Consider the following 21837-nt stretch of genomic DNA (forward strand, 5'->3'; position numbering starts at 1 on the left):
TGAGATTTTTGAGAGAATCCTTGCTAACGGTACCATCTGTCACATCCTATCATTGAAGAGGGGGGAAGCACTGTCAGGTCCATTTGGACGGAGAACGGAGGGCCGAGTTTGGATCCAAACTTTGGATTTGCTGATCAGGGCAAGCAACAGTCCTTTTAAGGGAAAGCAGCGAAGGGCTTAAGAAATGTTCCAGTTACTCCCAAAACATGGAGCTACAGTCATCCAAATTATGACACAATATGAGCCGGACCTTTTTTTTTTATAAAACTGAGCCAGTATCAGCTGTGTAGTAGGTGAATGTGCTTATAGAATGTGTGATCTAAAATCTCTTAAAACACAAAGTGCAGTTTACGGTCCCAAAAGAGGGACAAATGTATGTAAGGAAGAAGAGATGCAGTTTAAAATCCTCCAGGTAAACCATAAAATGCAAAGTACAAGCCTCTACCATTGAATTCAATGTTTAATGCATGCCTTTAAATATAGATTCTAAAGTCATTTAATAATAGAGTAAATAATGAGACAGCTCACAGGGGATATGATGCCAAGATAGGAAATCTTTTATTACAGAGAAAAAAAACTTTTCTTCCAAAATATAGAAATCTGTACAACTTCCGCACAATCAATTTACATGAACTGTACAAATTTACAGCAGTTCATCACAACATACCCAAGGAAAAGAAACTGAACACGATAAAGATGTACTGACATGAGATCACAAGATAGACAGCTTTTCTTCTTGGGTAAGCTCAGATTTTTTTATCTATTTTCTGGTTTTGTACGTAAAAAAAAAAAAAAAAAATAGAGGAAAAAAATGAAAAGAAAAGAAAAACAAAGGATACGTCTACAATTACAGATCATGGAAACTAATATTTTTTTTACCAAAACAACTTTGGTCCTTTCCAACACTCCCATCACAAATGGCTTCACTTACGAAAAGCGTTATCCATGTTAAAAGATGAAATACAAAAAAGGAATAAATCTAAAAAACACCTCAGGATAGCAATTATTGGCACTTCCCATGTGTAATGTTATGTACTCTACCATATGTTATACAGTTACAATACATTCTACAATATGTAAAACAACTCAAATGTGAAAGTGGCAATAATTCAACTAATCCATGACAATTTTGACGACAACAAATACAACAAAACTGCTGTTCCCTTCCGGTTTCATGTCTTAACATGCACAACTTCTCCACAAGGGTATTTATTGAATGTCCGAGGCCTGAGTTTGGCAATACATTCCAGGAGAGACTCCTCGCGTCTCAAAAAAAAAATGTCACATAACTTCAACTTGACATATTTAGTGCATTTTATGTGCTATTTTACCTCTTGACTACTGAAAGCACTCTCACGACAATTCTGTAACCTATGTGCGCACAAGCTGAATGGGTGCCATTTAAATAACCAATATTACCTAGGACTTAAAATCATTTTGGGTGGTGATAGTACAGTTGAGAAGGTGTCCAAGGGGATTTGGGTTCATTTCTTTTTTGCTTTTTTTGTAGCTCTAAAAAAAAAATAAAAAAAAATAAAGGGTCTTTTAAAAAGGGGGTTAGATAACCAGACTAAAAATCCTCTTAAAAAAGATAAAGAGGAGAAAATGGGGATGGCAGAGTGGAAAGATGACCATAAAATACATCTAGAGAAAAGTGAAGACGAGACTATCATCTCGCATTCGAAATATAGACCAATCTCATAACACCTTGTCACATGACATAAAAAAAGAAGCTATAATGGAGCAGTGCGATTTTAAAGCTGGGGTCCATCATGGAAACCAAAGCTCTGGGCAAGCTCCTCTCCCATCTGGCCAACATGGAATCACTGCTTTTCAGATTGCTGAAGGGAGCATCAGCAGCGAGCTGGGTAGGGGGAGTTAGGGGGTTGCAGTGCGTCAAAGGCTATAGCTCTATTACCCATGAGCCTCTCAGGCTTACGGGAGCTTAAACACCCATCGGTCTAGTGATGAGCGGTGAACCAGCCTGCTGTGACAGATTCGGCCAGCGGCTAAGGCCCAAACGCAGCCCGTAGCCGCCCCCAGCATCTGTTCCAGCTTGCCGTTAACCACTCAGCCCCACAAAATAGGAGTGAGGTGGGGGTACGTCAGACAGCCATCACACCCTTTCATATGCATGTAAACAAAGTTGCTACTCAAACTCAGTAATCGAGTGCAGCACAATCCAGTGAGATGAAAACAGAAAACAGTGGCCTAGTACCCTCAATTCTTCATCTTTGATCCATGTTTCCACTCTCACTAGCCCCCCAGTGCAGCTTAAGCACGGCAAGCGAGTGTGCTGGTTATTTTTATCCATCACTGCTGAGGGAGGGTCGAGAGCTTGGTAGGGGGATGTTGAATAAGTCCAGAGAGGGGGCTGGAGGGATTTTAGCTGCCCTGAACAAAGAGTCCGGCCCTGGGCCCCCCCTCTCTCACACCAGCTCCCCATCCCCGCCTTCCTTACGCAGCTCCTCGCAGTGATGGATGATGATATGTGTCACATTAAGTCTACCTGCATCCACAGGGGGTCAGCTAGCAGCTTGCTCTTGGCTGAACAGGAGGTCTGAGCTGAGGGGTGATATGTGGCAATTGAGGCACTCTAACCCCCACACCAGGAGGAGTGGGGGAGGTTTGAAGCTGCCAGGCTGGAATATGGACTCCTCCAGTGAGGGTCCAGGCAGCATATGAGCCAGGCTGGCTCAAATAAGCCTGATATTTGTTTTAAAAAATGGCTCATAATTCATGACAATGAGGTCTTATAAGGCAATGCACCTTCAATGCACACATATGGATGTCTCTCCTTTTTACAAGACCTTGGAAATGGCTAATTTAAATAAAAATAGAAGGCTGACAAGGCCTGTTTTAAACTTAAGTTAAAATAAATTCAGTCGGTGCTCCAGACCTCCCTTTGGCCAAAATCTCACACAGTCATCACTTAGTCCAGACCTTTCAGACTAACTTTTTTTTTTTTTTTTTCTATCAGCAACACAAATCACCATCTGTGTGTGTCAGGGGGGAAACAGCTTAGCTCTGCATCATGCCAGAGCGAACAGTGCCATATGAACGGATGACAGAATGGTTTTAATATACCACCCAAAATACTCTCCACCTAAAATCAACGGCTCTGAAATGTTCACAAATACAGTGTAAAAAAAAGTTTTGGAAATCCAGAGTTGCACCCTCCCGATTTAATAGACATTAGTCTATCCCAACGTGAGAGCTACGTATGAACAAATGGCTAAAAATGGGGAGAGCAATAAAAAAGGTTCTGAAAAGATGACATTCGAATGGATGGAATGCAGGCGATTTTCTCTACAAAGTACACATCCCACACAATCTCACGTCAAAGTGCATTCAACGTCAATTTTAACAGGGCCACACGACCAAAATGTGGGTAAAATAGGCCCCTTTTTTTGCTACACTTTGAATTTTGGCAATGCAGGAGATGACAAAGTGGTGGAAGGAAAGGGAGCAAAATTAACAACACAGGAACTTGATTGTGATTTTCAACAACATTCATTAACTAGGGGGAGGGGGGAGGAGACGGATCCCCTGCCCTCCCCAGGAAAGCTACACATACATGGGTGATGGGAGGGCAACAGTGCAACAGGACACACTGGTATCCACAGGTAGCAGGTGTCACAACACATTTCACTTGCACTTACATACAGGCGAGACAGGAGAACGCTGAGATCTAGGATTTCTGAGGCTTGGTGTTGATGGTAGAAGGGGGAGGAGGCAAAATGAATACCCAAAGCCTTTTGGCCCCAGCTACAAGATAAAGAAAACTAATTCCCTGTGGTCCAAAAAAAAAGGGGGTCTTATAGAAAATAGAGATGCTCTCATTGGGTGTTTCTTTACCTTGAGCTTGGATTGCAAAAGGCTCAGTCTAAAACTCAACTTCCTCCCTGCCCAAGAAACTAAATAAGTGAAAACAGCAAATTAAATAACATCTTCTTTTCTTTTTTTTTTTTTTTTTTTTTTTAAATTCAAGGGGTAGTTGGGGATTAAAAAAAAAGAAAAAAAAGAAAAAGAAAATCCTTACAATTTGGGTTTTGTGGTGGCGTGTTGAACATGTACCCATAGTAACCACAAGTAAGAAAGTGCAAAGTCAATGAAAGCCCCTTCAGGATGGAGCTGACCACCATGTTGTTTACAGGTGGGCGGGGAGGGGGGAGGTAGGTGGAGAGTCTCCATGGGGGTTCCTGGTTGGTTGGTTTAGCTGCCCCAAAAGTTCCATTTCCACAAAGCCTCTCCAAGTGAGTGCCCAGCTGATCCAATTACACAACAGAAAAGATGATAATGGGGGGAGAGGTTAAAAAATATTAAACCTAAAAAGGTTTCCATCACCTGGACGATAGGCCACATCCTCTGTTTTTTTTTTTTTTTCTTTTCTTCTTTCACTATTTCATTTCATATTCTTAGCTTCAAAAGGCTCACCCTGATCTGGTCATATGACCCAAACCAGCCACGGTGTGACCCTGAACAAAAGCAGGCCGGGGTGACAACGTGCCTCTTTAACTGGACACAGTCATCATACTGTAGGCTTTGGAGGGACTGGATCTGCCCAGCACCATCAGTTCCTCCTTGCAGCTGATGTGACTGTCCACCATGGGGCCCCCTGACCCGATGTTTCCTGAGGGGGAGCTGGCGGTGGCCATTGACGGCATCCCTACGGGGCAGGGCTGTGACTCGTACAGGACGCAGATGGAGCCATCCTCGCCGATACGGTAGGACACCTCGAAGGGGTCCACCCAAAGTGTGAGCTCACTGGGCAGCAGCAGGTAGAGTTGCTGGATGGTCAGGCCGATGCGCTGGCCTGCCTGCCCCACCAGTGGGTCCATCTTGTGGTTGATACGGATGCATCTGTAACCTGAACCCTTGCATGGCCTGTCTGGGAACCAGTGGTGCTTATATTGCTCTGCAAGGAAAGAGGAGAGACAAAGAGGATGGAGAGAAAGTTTAGCTTTGGAGCAAGTACCGTCAGGCTGCTTGTAATAACATGTAATGTGGGCAAAAATCAGGTCATATGCTCAGAAAAAAGGCCCCAGAAGAGAGGGGCCCAAATAGGAAAGAATTACGTGCTGTGTAGCTTAGCTGTTGCGGTTTGTTGACTACAGACGTCAATCATGGCTGTGAAGCTGAGATCTGCAGTGAACTGAGGTTGAACAAAAAGTCGAAAAAGAAAGTAGACAGACTAAACTTTGAGTCAAATAAGTCCATGGGATTTCATACACATATCATGGCTGAAAAAACGGTTTATGTAGAGACCGGAAAATCTCTAAAAGAAATAAAAACTCAGTGTATATTTGGAGGGTCTATATGTGATAGATCTGTATTACATAATATCAATATGCTTCAACTAAATTATTTCTAGGAGGTTAACATAAACATTAGGGGTGTCACAGTTCTCTAAATCTACGACTCGACTTTCAATTTTAAGGTCATGATTCAATTTAATCAATTTTTTTTTTTGGCACCGTCACAATAAGATCCACTAGATGGCAGAAGGGCACTTTACAACAACTGTTTGAAATTCTCCGTTTACGAGGCACAATTAAATGCACCATGAATTTAAAGCTTTAGTGCGTAACTTTTTGATATTAATGAACGTCCATTACATTCAAGCCTTTGCCAAACGAGTTGCACATCCACGGTAGGCTTGCATCATGTGGCCGTGTCGACCGTTTTGTCGTCATTACTTAGAATTCCTCATGGGGGCGGCAGAAAATACGCACTGTAGCTTTAAGGAGATGCACATGAATGCACCAAGAAGTCCCATCGGCACCCACACACTTTACCGTTGTTTGTTTACAGAACTCAGGGGACGGCAAAATGTTGCCATGTCTGTGACTTTAGGAAAGCAGGAGGATTTTCGATGATCGAAAGTTCCTTCTGATCGATTTAATTGTGACACCCCTACTGCCTGTGTTCAGTGTATACATTTGGGTAGTTTCCAAATCAAATGTGTTAAACAAAACATGGCTTAATGATTTGGAGTTTTAAAAATATAGGATATATTATGAAATATATTATTAAGCAATAGGCATGAACTGTAACTTGCTACTAATTTAGAGATAATGAGAACATTATAATTACTGTAATCCATGTTATGTTGTTAACCTTGTAAAACATCCACAGGAACTTATGGTTACAAAAGTAACACAAGGGATACAAGTGTCAGATTTTGCCTATCTTATAAAAAAAACAAATGTACTTATCTACAATAAAGTACAGGGCGTAGTTGAGTGCAGTACAAGAAGAAAGGAGAAAAAAAAAATAACTCCACCACCTGTTCCAGGCCTGATAAGCAGCCATAAACAGGCTGCCAGCAGCACCCTGGGCCTACGTGACAAAAAGAGGGCCATTGAATTGCACAATCCCTCCCGTGGCCGTCGTCAGTGTCACAAAGTCTCCCATGACTGGCTGAACAAAAACACCAAAAGTGTCGAAGTCCTAGCCAGCCATCTGGGACACTGGGCCCCCGCCTCTTAAAGGCAGAGGACCTTATTTTTCTTCCTCCTCATCTGTGTTGAAGCTGATTTTAGTGGGTAAGACGATGAGAGGAAAATTAGACTGTTGACTGTCTGGTTTGGGGTGTTTGAGGAAGCCAAATCTGGCTCGCTCTTTCTTTACAAGTTCACTTTTGGCAGATGAAAAGGACTTCCTAATTCTCTTTCTAGGATAGTTTTAAATTTCTTTTGTTCAGATTTTTTTCATTACCTTACCTCCCCACTTTAGGGAACACACCTACCCCTTATTTACTCTAACATGGCTCATCCATATTGAATTCCCATTGATGCTAACTTGATTGTGGCCAAAGAAAAACAGGGTAAGTGAAGTAGGCCAACATTCAGGCCGGGGGCTCGGAGGCCACCTGTATGCATCCAGGGGATAATAACCCCCCCTCCCCAACTGTGTCTTATCACAGAAGGCTGTATACTGCTGAGCTAATGGAGAGGCTGGCACTTGTGAAAGAGCACAAGGGGCTGAATGATCTTTCAACCTCGACTGAGCCACCAAAGCAGCTACCTTCAAACCCTGGAGCAGCTGGGAAATTAGCTCAGCTTCTTAAAAACCAGGGCACATGGGAGGAAGAGGAATTGAGAAATGGAAAAGTAAGAAGAGGAGTGTGCGCTTAACCTTAAGGAGGGTTGTTTATTCATTGTAGCTGACCTCAAACACATTGTGTTTTGGCCTGCTATTTTAGCTTGTTGGGAATTTACCCACCCAAAGCCATATTCTGTTAGAGCGTCAAATCCCACTGCTGCTGACAAACCAGGAAGAAATTGAAGCTCCTCTGACTACAATTTATAAAACTATCGCGATTTAAATCTGGTCATTTGGACTAAGTTCCCCCATTTCCCTTTGCTCTACACAAACAAGAGCTAAGCACCCAGCTTTTCAGCATGCAGACACAATAGCGAGTGATTGTGATGCTTCCAGGCACAAAAGAGCTCTGGCTGGCCTAGTTTAGTAGCAACGAGCCCCGACAGGATACTACCACACACACACACTCACTTTTGTTTCTGCCTCGTGTTCAAAAAGGAGACTGTTTAACTTTTTTTTTCTTTTAATTAGATTATCATTTATATTTGAAAAATAGCAGTTTAAAAATACTATAAAAAAAATTGTGTGAGTCTTCCATGTGACAGATTAAACCTTAGAATTGACATCACTTTGGAATAGTTAATGTTTTTGTGCAGTAAATGGTGAGTTACATGGATTTCCCCTCCATTTCCTTGCTGATTACGCTGTGCTGCCTCCGCCTTTAATGTCCTCCTATAGGCACACACACCAGAAAAATACCCCTCCCCCACACACAAGGCCTCACAGACTCCATTCAACTCCAACTTTTGTCTTGTTTACAAACAAAAAATGGGGAAATGTTGCTCAAGATTGGGTTCAACCAATTCCTCAAAAAAAAAAAAAAAAAAAAAAAACAATGAATGAATTGCAGTTTGTTTTTGGTACTAAATGGTATTGTATTGTTCTTTTTGACCTTCTTTAAAAGAAGGTCAGTTATATCTGTATTATAGAAATGCTCCCATTTACTTCCAACAATGATAATATTACTGCTAGTAAGCGTTTTTATCTTTGCTATTAAGTGCTTTTATTTTTGCTAGTTTGTGCTTTTGATGGGGATTTTATACATTTAATAACAATCCGCAAAGTAAGATGTGTTTTTATACAAGTGAGGTCTTTGTGTAGGTAATCTGCTTAGTAGATGAGTGAGGCAGATGTATAGCAGCTTTAGAGCTCTGTGGCTGGAATGTGTTTACACGAGGAAAAGAGACACAATCCCCGACGCAGCACTGTAAAAACACTCAAAAGACTCGAAGTATGCATGTACGTAATAATAATAATAATAATAAATAATTTATTAATCCCGCCAGGGGAAATTAAAATGTTAAGCTAAGAGGACGTTACGGCCGAATTTCCTGCAAAATAAATCGAGAAAGGGTGACTTGATTTCACTGTAAATAGTGAATGTGTTGTGTTAAAGCCATTCAAATTAATGGGAGACGTGGTGGTCAAAATGTACATCCCCCCAAAAACGAGTGTAACACGATCATTAACTTACTGTGATGTTTTTGTATTACAAATATTGTGTAATAACTATAGATTACAAAAAAAAACGTTATTTTATTTGTTCCAGTACTAGATTGATGGTTTGACATTGGACGTGTTTACATTATAAACCCATTTCGTCAAATGCATTACGTAATTGAGCAGCCTCACTGGGGGCTGTTTTGCTCAGTTCTCTGAGAGCTTTATCGACTGAGGCGCACTTCCTTGTTCGAGCCTCTTTCCATCCCCCTCCTTTTTTCCCCCCATCCTTCATAACAAAGTAACTAAGCCAACTGCCTCGTTTTGCATCTTTGATGGTGAAAAAAATTCGATTGTATCAATTTAATCGTCGACAAACCCGTCTTAATATCACTTGTTGTGTTTATACTTGGTCGTTTTTCCCTCTCCGACCTGCGCGAACAGTGGTGCGCGTTGGTAGTGCTGATAGTGATACTCGCGAGAACAAAGAAAGGCTTCTTCTCAATCATTCTTAACCCAATTAAAAACCGAATTTAAGCATTTCAATGCTACAACAAAACATAAACTAGACGTGTGATGTTGTACTTTAAAATAAAGTATTTAAAAGTGGTGATTTTTGTTGGGCTCGAATGGATCATTTTCTGATTTCCTTACCTGACAAAATGTCCTGTAAGCTTTGGTTGAATGTTTGGACCTGTCGATCGTTTACGTGTCCTTTTACCCGCAGAAACCTCGACAGAAATCCGACGGCGGCGTTGATCTCTGGTTTCATCGTTCCCCGGGCACAAAGGGTATGCATTGAGAAAGGCAACGGCGACGATCCGTTCGCTATTGCGGGTTTTCTCTACGTGTTTGTCCGACTGTTGGTCTTTCGCTCCACCTCTTCGGAGCTGCGATCCTTAACGTTATCTGCTGGCTCTCGTGTTGTTTTTCTTGGCATTTATTTGTCGAGGTAGAGGACAGATTTTCTCTGAGCGAGTCCGTGTGTAAGGACGGTACAGTGTTGGGAAACAGACGCCTGTTGTTGGTAAATACAGGGGGGAGGGTTGGATCCCTTGGTTCCACGTAGACCAACCCGCCTAGCTCACTTTCCACCTCCAGAGTGAAGTTCTCGGAGTGGGGGAGCGGGTTTTTATAGAGCCCCCTCCCTCTTCACAGTGTCGACCCAAGCTGCTACAGCAACAACAGCTCACCAATCGTGGTCCTGCCACCGTCTGACGAGCCACATATAGGAGGAGTGCAACATCCGCGTCACCGCTCTGAAAATAAACAGAGGTACACACTATGGGTACGCAGCATGAAGCCGCGCTGCGTTCATAGGCTGTCGGAAATACTGGAGGAAGAAAAGGAAACAAAAGCAAACGGCAACAAAGAAAGTTGGAAGCTGGAGCAGTAACTACAACTATGCTACTTTAATTTTGTGTTCTATTAGAATGTCATCTGTAACCAAAAGATGAAAATGTGAAACCGAAAATGTAGTGTAGGCCTATGCAGTTACATTTAGTTTGCCTAACCAAAAATCCATATTTTTTTCTTCCTCTCGATGGTTTAGGAACATCTCTGATTGTCTTTTTGCCCGTGATTGGGAGTCTGCTAACTAACTAACTAACAACTAACTAACAAACTAAACATGGAGAAACAACATATAATTACTATGCACGTCAGAGCTTGAATAAACTTCAAGAAGACTTGCCCCAATATTGACTTTACTTGACTTTACACATGTAAGAAGGGTTCTTGGTTAGCCTTCCTTCACCAACATTCCAACATGTCGCCTGGTGGCCAATATGAGTTTAACATGCTGACCAGCTGCCTTTGTTTCGTGCTATCCCCCATACCATTCCTCCTTTTCTTCTCAGCTTATAAAGGACAAAGAAGGCGAAATAGAAACACATTACACTGTTTAGCTCATGTAATGCTTCAGTATGTAGTCTGAGTTATCCAGTTCAGGGGCATGTGAGTATAAAATCAAATCTATATAGCATACCTTGTCGTTGCTGCCATTAAAAACCATGTAACTTCAAATGGTTCAACTGTTCATGTGCTAAGAAAGACCTGGTTTCAGCTTTGTGACAATACATTATTTTTCAAATAATCCAATGGGGTTTATTTAGCTAAGGAAGTGGTTGAATTTTCACCCACAAAGGACCACTAAATCCTTCTATTTGGAGATACGTAGTTTTCCCTTTCATTTGTCCATAATCAGAATGCATTGATGATAAAGCTGCGTGGGTCAAAACATTCATTACTGTATTAGTTGGGACTAAAGAAATACAAAAAGTATACATTTACACTGCAAGATCTCAATTTGGATCAGATCCATGATTTAATTGCTGCTTATTTTTACAGTCAGGCCATGGTAGGCAGGCTAGAGAACAGGTGTGTGTTAGTGTGTGTGTGTGTGTGTTTGTCTGTAAGACAGAGACAGGAAGAGAGAGAGAGAGAAACAATTTACATTACCTAAGTTCATATCGCCTCATTGCCTGGTTCTTTCTTGCTCTCTTTCTCGGTATGTGTGTGTGTGTGTGTGTGTGTGTGATTGTGCTCTGTGGGTGTTTATCCACACATGAAACAGGAAGAGTCTCCATCAACTGAAAAAGCACATCTTGTGTGATCAACGGCAAACACAGAGGAGGCAACATTGTGCCAGGAAGCAATGCAATCTCCTTTCTTTTGAGAGGCCAGTCCCTACGTGCTCATTAGAATCAGTGGAAAAGTACAGGCCTCTGTGCTTTGGTTGTTGCAGACACAGTCACGATGATCTGCTGAGTGGTCCAATCACGATGCAATCAAACAGACACGGACCACATTGATTGGCTCAATTACTGACCTAAAGGTGTGCAGAAACGCACACGTCATGTAGACGTGTGTGTGTATGTACACAATAACCATTGGTGTGATAGTGATTTAATCACGCTGCCAACTCTAATACTTTCCAGTATAGGCCTATTTACCTGCTGTCACTTCTCTGACCACTCAACTGTCTTGAGAGTATTTGCATGCATAAGAGTGTGCCTTTTGATTGCTACTTCACTGTAGGTTTTTCTACTGAAAATATGGGAAATAATGTCCAACTAGCAGTTGGAATTTATGATATCACATAATATAAAAGGAAATACACCACACAGTTCTTAGATATAGGAAGATAATTGTAACATTTAAAAGGTTTGTTCATTGCTAAGGTTCAGTTTGTGTTTTATCCGATACAGAAAAATAATAAATGGTCCTTTAAAATGAGATTTTATTTATTTATTTATTATTCTGCAAAACAGTAGTCACATTTGGTGTTAGTGTCCCACCCTTCACTGGCCTCTTCATAACCGCTGCCACAAAAACTGACTCACTCCCCTGTCATGTTCAATAAATGGTCCTCTCATGTGCACAGGAAAATCCTCAAATCACAGGCAAGTTCACACATGTTAACCCCCACACCAAACATTCATAGTCACAGTTTCACCCACAGTTACGCACCACCGTGCTATTTTCTGAAATAATGGAGAGTTTCGGTGTGCTACAGAAGGCTTGGACATTTCTGCTTTACTGATGTACATTTGAAAACACATACCCCCATTTGTTACATTTGCACATGTGGATTAATACAGTTGAGAAATTAATTTTCTACAAATCACATCTGTTTAGGTTTATGTAGAGATGTTCACATGTAAGCTGTGACTTTTCACATTACTCCTCACACATTCCTCTTCTAATATTTACAGCAGTAGAGTGAAACATTTTCAAGCCCGGGCATAGTATCACTGAACCAATGCAGTGTAACGTCAAGTGAGTTGTAGCTGAGTCTGAAATATGAAGTTATAGCATTGGTTCAGTCATGTTTAAAAAATCTGTTGGTCAACACAAACTAATATTATTCTTTCTTTATTTTATGTAGTAGTTTCTTCTACTGTTAGTTTCCTTTCTTTTGTTCCGTTTACTGCTTGTGCTGTTAAGCACTTTGGATCAACTGTGTTGTGTTCAATAAAGTTGAGTCAACTTGAGAATATCAGAAAGGTGTTCTTTTGTATCGTGTTTATTGTTATTACAACTTATAGGGGAAAAAAAGGATTCAGGAGTTAATTTATTAACATTCATGTAAACCAAAAAGATAAAGAAAGTTCCACACTAGATCAAGTTTCAAAACAGCCACACAACCCTCTCAATAACTCCTTGAGCAGAATCCCCTTCTCTGCTCTCCATCAGTATGTTGTCGCATGCTCCAAACATTGATATTTTTAGCAAAATATGTCTTCAGTAATTGCACATCTATCATCATCCTCACACACAACTCTGTAAGCTCATTAGTATCTTATAGACAATCAGTTTTTTTTTTTAAATGGCATGCAATCAAGACAGAATTATTAACGATAGAGCCAGAAGTGCTTTTTCAGGATGTTTTAAGAAGTGAAGCCTCTGTGCATATTTTAACACGAGTTGAGTGTTTGATTCTCAAAAGACAGGTTTTTAATATCACTTTAAACGTAATAAGTTCAAGTGACACGAGTTGGCAGCAGTGTGTGGAGATGTTTCACAAACATGAAACAGCTGAAGGAAGTCAGCTTCTGTCCCCATTTCTCCTGCAGTATTTCCCTCCTGGGAGTGCAGCAGCAGCGAGCAGGAGATTTGCAAGCAAGCACGATAGCACACATCTGTACCACACACACACAACAGGCAAATGCCTCATTACTGACAGAGTGTAGGGGTGTGTTATTGAGTTTTGGCAGCTCGGCAGGGGAGATAAAAGTCAAATAGCATAAAAGAGAAAGAGAAAAAAAGTAGATGTAAGAGCAGAGCAAGCATGTGAAGGGTAATTAAACCTGGAAAACCCCTGAGTGTTTCCTGGTGTTTTTGATACTGAAAGTACAAGACAAACTGTGGACACAGACTACAGTGCACTTAAAACAGACACATACAGACTGCAGAAAATGTCCTGTACCACTGGTTGTTTTTTAATGTGAGTGCCACCAGCACAAGATAAAATATGGCCCTGGTTGTTGTTGCCAGACAAGGGTGGGGTATCCTGTCGTTAGGTTGTTGCCCTCAGTCAGACTAATGAATGGAAGTCTTTATCTTGAAACCGCACGTGAACTACAGTGGAGGACAGAATGTCAGGTCAGGAGTGAAGAGAGAGACCTTGCGTAGGCAGAGTTTTACAAACACGGTGGTGAACACACACGGTGTATATGTTCATGCTTGGTACAAAGAGATACGCACACACACACACACACACACACACCAGCAAAGACACCAACATCTGCGGGTTATACAAAAGCTAAACCAACATAGGCTACATTCATCCAGACATGAGACAAAACAACGCCCTGACATTCCCAGTACATACATAAACACATACAAGAGATCTGAATAACATTCCCTTCACATTCACAGATCATTTTCTGTCTCTTTGGGCAGGATCATTTTCAGTGTCAGCAAAGTGTGTCCCTTTGTGCAGTAAAATAGTTGGGATTTCTCACCCACTTTGCATGTTTGCGTCGACTGCACTAAAACCTGATTATACCTCAACTATCAATTATATAGTGCCAGTGGTAGAAACTATGAGCATTTACATTTAAGTAGTTAAGTACGGTTTTGAGGTGTTTGTGCTTTACCTGAGTATTTCTATATTATTCTACTTTAAAAAGTATAAATACTTGTACTAATATCATTATTATATCCCCACGTTTGGGGAGCAGAGGGCAGCTTATTACCAACATAACTCTCACCCAGAACAACTTGTGAAATGTCACTCCAAGAATGTAAAACGGGATACTAAATGTAAATGTAGGTCTGATACACAAGTGATGTCACTGTGCTGTGAGTGTATGGGAGTGGCTCAGATGGGGTAATCACCTTTCACTAAAACAAGGTGGGGAAACTCTCTACGCCCTTCCCACTTTGATCATCAGTCACCAGGAAGAGACTCATCTGAGAAAACCACAAACTTTCCATGATGCTCTTCCTCTCTCTCTCTCTCTTTCTCTCTGCTGATATTAATTCAAGCAGGAAGCTGTCTCAGCCTCCCTTACCGCTGGACTGTTGCTCGGTGTGCTGTGGTTTGGCCTTGACTTGTTCACAAAAATGGAGTAACGGTAACACTGAATGCCTTAGGAATTCTTTTTTTTTTCTACAATGACTTCCCTGTAATATATTTTTTCCTACATCTGATTCAGCTTAACATTCTTTATTTACCTAATTCATTTTGAGGTTAAGAATAAATGGATCCTGCAAGCAAAGCTGCCCTGACTTTTTTTTTTCTGTAGCTATATTCCATTATTCTTTTTTTCACACTCATAGCTCTCCAGAACATCTTGGGTTATTCATGTTCTGTGCTTGGCAAGACAAAATGTTCAGCATGCACCAGCTTTAAATTGGAAGGATTAAACTTGTCTGTAGCTGTACATATTGATGTACAAATTATTCAGTTCCTTTTTCCACTCATACATGAAGCTCTCCATGCCAAGTGACTCAGTTCTTCAGGATGTTAAAGCCACATACAAGAAGAGAGGACTCATACACTTTGTGTCTTTACACGTCTATGAGTTGAACAATATAAACCCTGTATAGTGTGTGTGTGTGTGTGTGTGTGTGTGTGTGTGTGTGTGTGTGTGTGTGTGTGTGTGTGTGTGTGTGTGTGTGTGTGTGCGTGTATTTATAGCAGTGACATTTGAGATAGTGAAGGGCCTGCCGTGGCCAGTCGAGTCCAGTTTTAAAAGCTGATTCCCAAATGTTCCCTTCAACACCTGCATGTGTTTGCGAGTCACAGGTAACACTTAAGTGAACTGAACATCTCAAGTGATACATTTGATTTCAAAGTCCAACAAATTCAACTCCTCAACCTTTAAATATAGCCTAAGCCACAAAGTGTGTGTGACTGTCATGGTGTCATGGTTTTCACATTGTAATAAGTATCCTACCAGCAGTTAAATGTTCAAACCTTGCCATGATCCAATCACGTGGGCTCCAAACTGCAAGACCACGATGTAAGACACACCTTAGCTGCATATTATTTGCTGATGATCTGCATTGCCTTTTAAGGATGTTCAGCTTGTGCCATTGCATAATGATAAAAGTTGATCTATTGAGGATTAAATACTCACTGCCTGTAGCCTTGAAAGGTGTCTCTGAAAAGTTTCTAGTCAAAAGTTACAACACATTCAAATGACATGAAGAATTTGCTATGACTTTCCATATCTGTCTGTGATAAGTGCTACACAAATTTGTACTTACTTTACTTTACTTACGTACTTACTTACTTACATATAGCACCATCATCTGGTCTACATTTTTATTTATTACCTTGGTTTATGACCAAATACTAGCAGCCAATGACATTTACATCAGCTGTTAGCAAATGCTAGCATGCTAACATGCTAAAGTTAGATTGTGAACATGGTAAACGTTATACTTGCTAAGCTTCAGCCTTTTAGCATTGTTATTTGGAGCAGTGGTGGAATAGAACTAAGTACATTTACTCAAGTACTGTACTTAAGTACAAATTTGAGGTATTTGTACTTTACTTGAGTCTTTTCTTTTCATGCCACTTTCTTCTTCTACTCCACACAAGAAATATTGTACTTTTTACTCCACGACATCAATCTGACAGCTTTAGTTACTAGTTACTTTACAAATTCAGATTTTTGTACATTAAACACATGTAGTTTATAAAATACAATGTTTTATTTTCAAATTAAACTGCCCAATAATATATGGGCCTACAAGTACAGCTGAAATAATCAGACGATTAAAAACAGTTTCTAAAATGTGAGGATTTTTCTGCATTGAGTACTTTTACTTGTAATACTTTAAGTACATTTTCCTGATGATACTTGATACTTTAATGCAGGACTTTTACTTGTAACAGAGTATTTCTACAGTGTGGTATTAGTACTTTTACTTAAGTGAAGGATCTGAATGTTTCTTAACACCACTGATTGGGAGTCTGTTAGCAGGCTGACTGTGCCGACCCCTGCGGTGTCTTGTGTTTGCTGTGTGAGTCTCTGTGCTGACTCTGCAGGTGGATCATTAGTGTAACCTGGGAACACCTGAGTGTTCCAGGTTATTTTAGCCTGGCTGCAGCTCTGATCTCACTCTGCCTGTCTGGCAGTTGCTGCTGTTTCAGCTCTCCCCTTTTATCTTCTGGTTGGGTTATGTTGTTTTAGATTATTTATGTTTATGCTTTGTCTGCACTTTACGCTCACATGCACACATCCATCACTAATGCACACTTATACCACTTATTATACTGACAACCCCACCCCACACCTTAATGGTCTAATTTGATTTGATTTGGTTTAATAAAGTATATTTTTGTAAACCTTTATCATGGTGTGTCTCCTATTAGTAGTGGCCAGAAAGCCGAATCATAACAATCGGATTAGCATTTAGCTCAAAGCACCACTGTGCCTCACTGAGCTGCTTGCAAGAGTTAATACTCAAAAACTAATTTCTCGTGGTGCATTTCCTTAAGATTGTTTGAACAGCTTAATCTTTTCCCGGCAGGTTGTGGTGGTGTTTGTTAGCACCATAGTCTGTGACTTCTTCAGTCCTCTGTTCGAACATTTGAGCCTTTAAGCAGATGCAACCCCAAGGGTGCATAATTTCTGTAAATGTTGTATGTTGTGTGTGGATGATCAGTGCAGAGAGAGCACACACATGCCAACTAGCTGGTGTGTATGTGGCATTCTGCATGTGGCATGTTGCTGGTCTCATGCAGTGACTGACTTTTCGTGGTAGAATGGCCAAGTTTCAATGCCCTACAGCTGAGTCATTATACACTCATGCACACACACACACACACACACACACACACACACACACACACACACACACACACCACACAGCCCCACATTCAGCCTGAGCAGACACAGTGTCTGACTGCAACACGTTTGTGTGAGATATAAATATGTAGCATTTCGATGAATATTACATACATGGTCTTCTCACTTTATCTGGGACAGAGTCTTCACACATACTGAATGTGAGTCTGCTGTGTGAGGAACTAGACCGTAGCATCCTGTGTGCTGCAGCTCAGCTTAGAATGACACATTAAATGATGCCCTAAGTTAATATTTAATCCTGATTGGTTGAAGAGAGGCTGCTATTTTTTTTTTGTTTTGCTGAAATGGATACTTACAAAGGAAGTATTTAAGTGCCATTCCATAGTGAGTAAGTGAGGAAAGTTTGAGTTTTCAAGTATTTTGTAACCATGATTTACACTGGCTTGACTACATGTGTTTTAAGGTTCCCATGCTCAAATTTACAACCAATGCAACAAAAACAAGGTTTATACTTAGGAATAGTTTGAAATTTTGGGAAATGCGCTTATACAAGTATACTGTGTAAAATCGTCAGTGGAAATAAATATGGAGGCCCTGAATTAAGCATACAAAACACACAACGTGTCGTTCTTTTAACCTGATAAAAAAAGAGATAAAACATGTTAATTAGTGAACTTGAGGGGTACTGGAAGGCAGATTTTGTTACCTCGGGACCGTTTCCCTTCTTTATGCTAAGCTAAGCTAACTGGTTGCAGCTTCATGTTTACAGTACAGACGTAAGAGCAATGTCAATCTTCTGATTTAAGTCTCATTTCCCAAAATGTTGGACATGTCCTTAAAAAACTCTGCATTCAGCTTTTTCCCAAACTTTACTTTTTTTTCAGAATAACTAGTACATAAGATCTCAAGAAAACAAAGTCAACTTCCTTCAGAGTTACTATGTTTTTTCACTGCTATGTGTTCTCAGAAAGACCAATAGAAAGTTTATGGTAACCTTATCATTCGGTAGATCACATGCAGACACACAGGTTTTATCATTGACTCCCGTCAGTATACTACTGTGTCTTAACTTGCCACCCTGGATCCACCCTGTCTCAGAGCTACAAATGAGAGAGACCGAAAGAAAGAGAGAGCGAGAGAAAGCAAGAGTGACGGAGCTATACCTCTCAACATGACTCACGCTTTAAACAGCCTCAAACAGCTTGGGATCAAATCCAGTCTGCGCCCATGCAAGCTGTCATTTCACCGGCAGCTGCTATTCATGACACAAGCTATAGTTACACAGGGCACGGCCATAAGTGCAGACAGGCTGAACCAAAAGCGTACAGCTCTCTCCTTCAGATCTGCAGAGATATAGTAAAGGCAGTGACTCCAAACATGCAATAGGGGCTGTCGTGTCTAGAAGCTAAGATTACTTATTGTGACTCACGGGTTCGGGTTTGTTGGATTTTCCATGCTGTAGCTCTGCTGCTACCATCACAAAGGTCAAATTCGTCCGTAAGATAGAGGCTCTAATACACTTGTAGACAATATCAGTCATGCGTGCAGGGCACTTGTATGTTTACCAATGACAATATCGAACACAGTAAATGTTCTATTGTCTATAATAAGATTTAGGAAAATGTGAAGTGGACTCTCTGGTGTTGCGTCACATTGCACTAAATATTAAGAAAAAATGCAATGGTCTTCATGATTGTACTTATATTTACTTGATAAAAAAGAGAGACTTTCAAGTTAACAAGCTGTTTCATGAATGCATGGGAGTTGAGGAAGAAAATATTGTGTCAGTAAGGAGTGGATGATTATTACTGTGATTTATTATTATTATTTGTTTTGGCATAATGACGGATTTATGACAGTTAGAAGCTGTAACTTGTATCATAACTGTAAGCGCTGATGTTTTGTTAAGGTGTTTTATAATCCCATGAATTTGAATTTGACTTTATTGAAAGGATAGCCCATTGAGATGTAGCATCTCATTTTCGAGGGGGGTCCTATAATCCCATCCGTGAGGGATGGGCCATGAGATGGGGTGAATAAAAATACAATTCAAACAATTTCTTTACTAAATGATAGATTATACACCAGGTTGGTCAAATAAAGTGAGTCATTTCATGCACCTACACACTGTGACAGCGAGAAGTGTAGCTTTCCTTCAACTACAATTAGTGACGGCATATAATTAAAGCTGCATACAGTAGGCTTTCCTTAGACCTTTTTGACCCTTTTGTGGGCTGCTAAGCCAGCAGCTGCCTGTCACAGCATATCAGAGAGCACTCTGAACAATGATGTGTGAAAAAAAAACAACCAGTTATTGATTGCGGTATTACCCTCTTGGCTGAGACAGGCAAATGTTAACTTGGATCAAGGTAGTGAATGCAAAGACGTCAGCATGGAGGCATCATAAGAATGAGCTATACCTGATTTAAAAGGAACTCCAAAGTTGCAGCTGCACTTGCAACATTGTTCAGCTAAATGCAGTGTTGTGGACGATACAGTATCCATGCATAAAAATCTGTCTGGTGGTTTGTCAAAGCCTCTTGTCAGGAAAAGACAATCAGAATTGACTGCTACTCTGTCACTCCTTACACACTTAAAGGATAAGGTTTTTTTAAACAATATTTTTATTACTGTCAACAAGTCCTCCGAAAACAACAAAACATATGATGAAATCATCCTCAAAACTAGTACTGTATGGATAGCTAAAGTCTGATATTGCTTATTCCTCTGTGCCTCCATTGTTGGTGAAAATAATTACATTAATGAACCACAGTGTTGCAATTTGGAGTCAGTCTTATACCCCGTTTACATGTACATGGTTATTTTGTAAAACGGAGACATTTCCCTTCGTTTGTGTCCTTCGTTTACACACAAACGGAGAATTTGCCTCTGAAAACTATTCTTTCTAAAACCTCCGGCCAGAGTGGAGATTTTGGAAAACTTCGTTTGCACGTTTGCATGTAAACAGACAAACGGAGGTTTAGGCAGCCGAGAGAGGGAAAGAGGAAGTGATTCGTTGCTGTTGTTGCTATTTTCGGGATTCTGATTGGCTAACGTGGGCTTGAGCTTCTCGTTACACTGCCACCTACAGGTTTGGCATGCTCTTGACAGCATTGACGGCATATATATACACGGGTACATGTAAACAAAAACTTTTCTGAAAACTGACAGCTGTGCACGATGTTATTTTTGAAAATGGAGAGGTTGAAATGTCCGTTTATGAAAATAGCTGGCCACTTGTAAACGTAGCACCACATACACTGTCCTACAGCTGTAAATACTAGTACACTAAATGTGTATTAATCCACAGCTGAAAATAGTTCCCAATATATACACAATAAACTTTTGTTTTTTAGCTACGTTTTGCTACAAAGTCCATCTGTTTTAGGAAACTACTTACCAAAGAAATAAATAAAAGCATATATTTGTTGTTATTATAGATTTACATCTTCACTAGGAAGTAGAGACAGACTAACACATTGTCTGCGTAAGTGTTTTCATGAGAGTTTCTGACAATAACAAAAATATAAAATATCACCAGCTGTATCCTTTAAACTAAAATAACAACTAGACAAGCTGTCATAAGTTTACTACCACCGTATATGGGGGTTCTCAACCACGTATAAATAAACCCCTTTGGCGATCATACTTTACCATATGAAAGTTAAAGCTATTTCTGGTTGACTCAGTGTCAGGAGGCATGCCAGGACATGTAGAGGACCTGCCAGACCGATGGTTAATCTGTGTGACGGCTGGGGTTAAAGTGGCTGGTAAATGAGAATAAAGCAATTCAGCTCAGATTTCACTTTCATCTTCAGTGGTCGTGACCACACTGTGATCTTAGCAACTACAAGGAGAGATAGAATGATTCTGAGAGATATCAAAATCAAATATGTCCAGATATATTCTCATACTCTTCAGTTGTAAGTAGACTTTAGCATGCGTGTGTATGAAGAAGTGTTACTGAACTCAACCCAAGTTTAAGCTGTGTTCTTGCTAGTTAACAGGATGCTATGTTGAGGAGTTATGCCAGGACATGTTGAGCTGAATCTGGGACTTGGCCCAGCAGGACCTATCTGTGTGTGTGTGTGTGTGTGTGTGTGTGTGTGTGTGTGTGTGTGTGTGTAGTTGTGTGCAGAATGTGTAGCTCTACTGAAGAGGCACTACTGACTCTTAGGTTCCTTCAACCTGTCTAATTTCTCAGAGCAACAAGCATGAAACACCAACGACACAATATTATGAAGACTTGACAGGCTGGATCCAACCCTGACCAGGTAAACAGGCCACTCTGATGTCAAAGAGTTCACAATCACAAAAACAGAAAGAGACACAGCGGAAGCTTTAGTTTCTCTGTCAAACCACCGTTTAACATCAACATGCTTGAAAACTAGGCTATGTTTTTTAAAAGTGGAAACAAACAGTTTTTAGCGTTTTCAAAGGGAGAACATGTGGTCTCAGTTGCTATGAAGATGTCCACAGATCGTGCTCCCTTCCTAAGAGTGGGTTCAATCCAAACATC

The 21837-nt window shown here is 40.5% G+C and overlaps 1 protein-coding gene across 1 annotated transcript; it reads right to left on the bottom strand.

The window, feature by feature from the left end:
• Positions 1-534: 534 nt before the first annotated feature.
• Positions 535-9662, bottom strand: btg1 (B-cell translocation gene 1, anti-proliferative). The gene is made up of 2 exons (XM_028570245.1): positions 9202-9662; positions 535-4918 (listed from the first exon to the last, which is right to left on the bottom strand). The coding sequence occupies exons 1-2, from the start codon at positions 9344-9346 to the stop codon at positions 4515-4517; spliced, it is 549 nt and encodes a 182-aa protein (XP_028426046.1). The 5' UTR covers positions 9347-9662; the 3' UTR covers positions 535-4514.
• Between the last annotated feature and the right edge of the window lie 12175 nt (positions 9663-21837).

Source organism: Perca flavescens, chromosome 23, assembly GCF_004354835.1.
Source record: "Perca flavescens isolate YP-PL-M2 chromosome 23, PFLA_1.0, whole genome shotgun sequence".
Classification (NCBI taxonomy): Eukaryota; Metazoa; Chordata; class Actinopteri; order Perciformes; family Percidae; genus Perca; species Perca flavescens.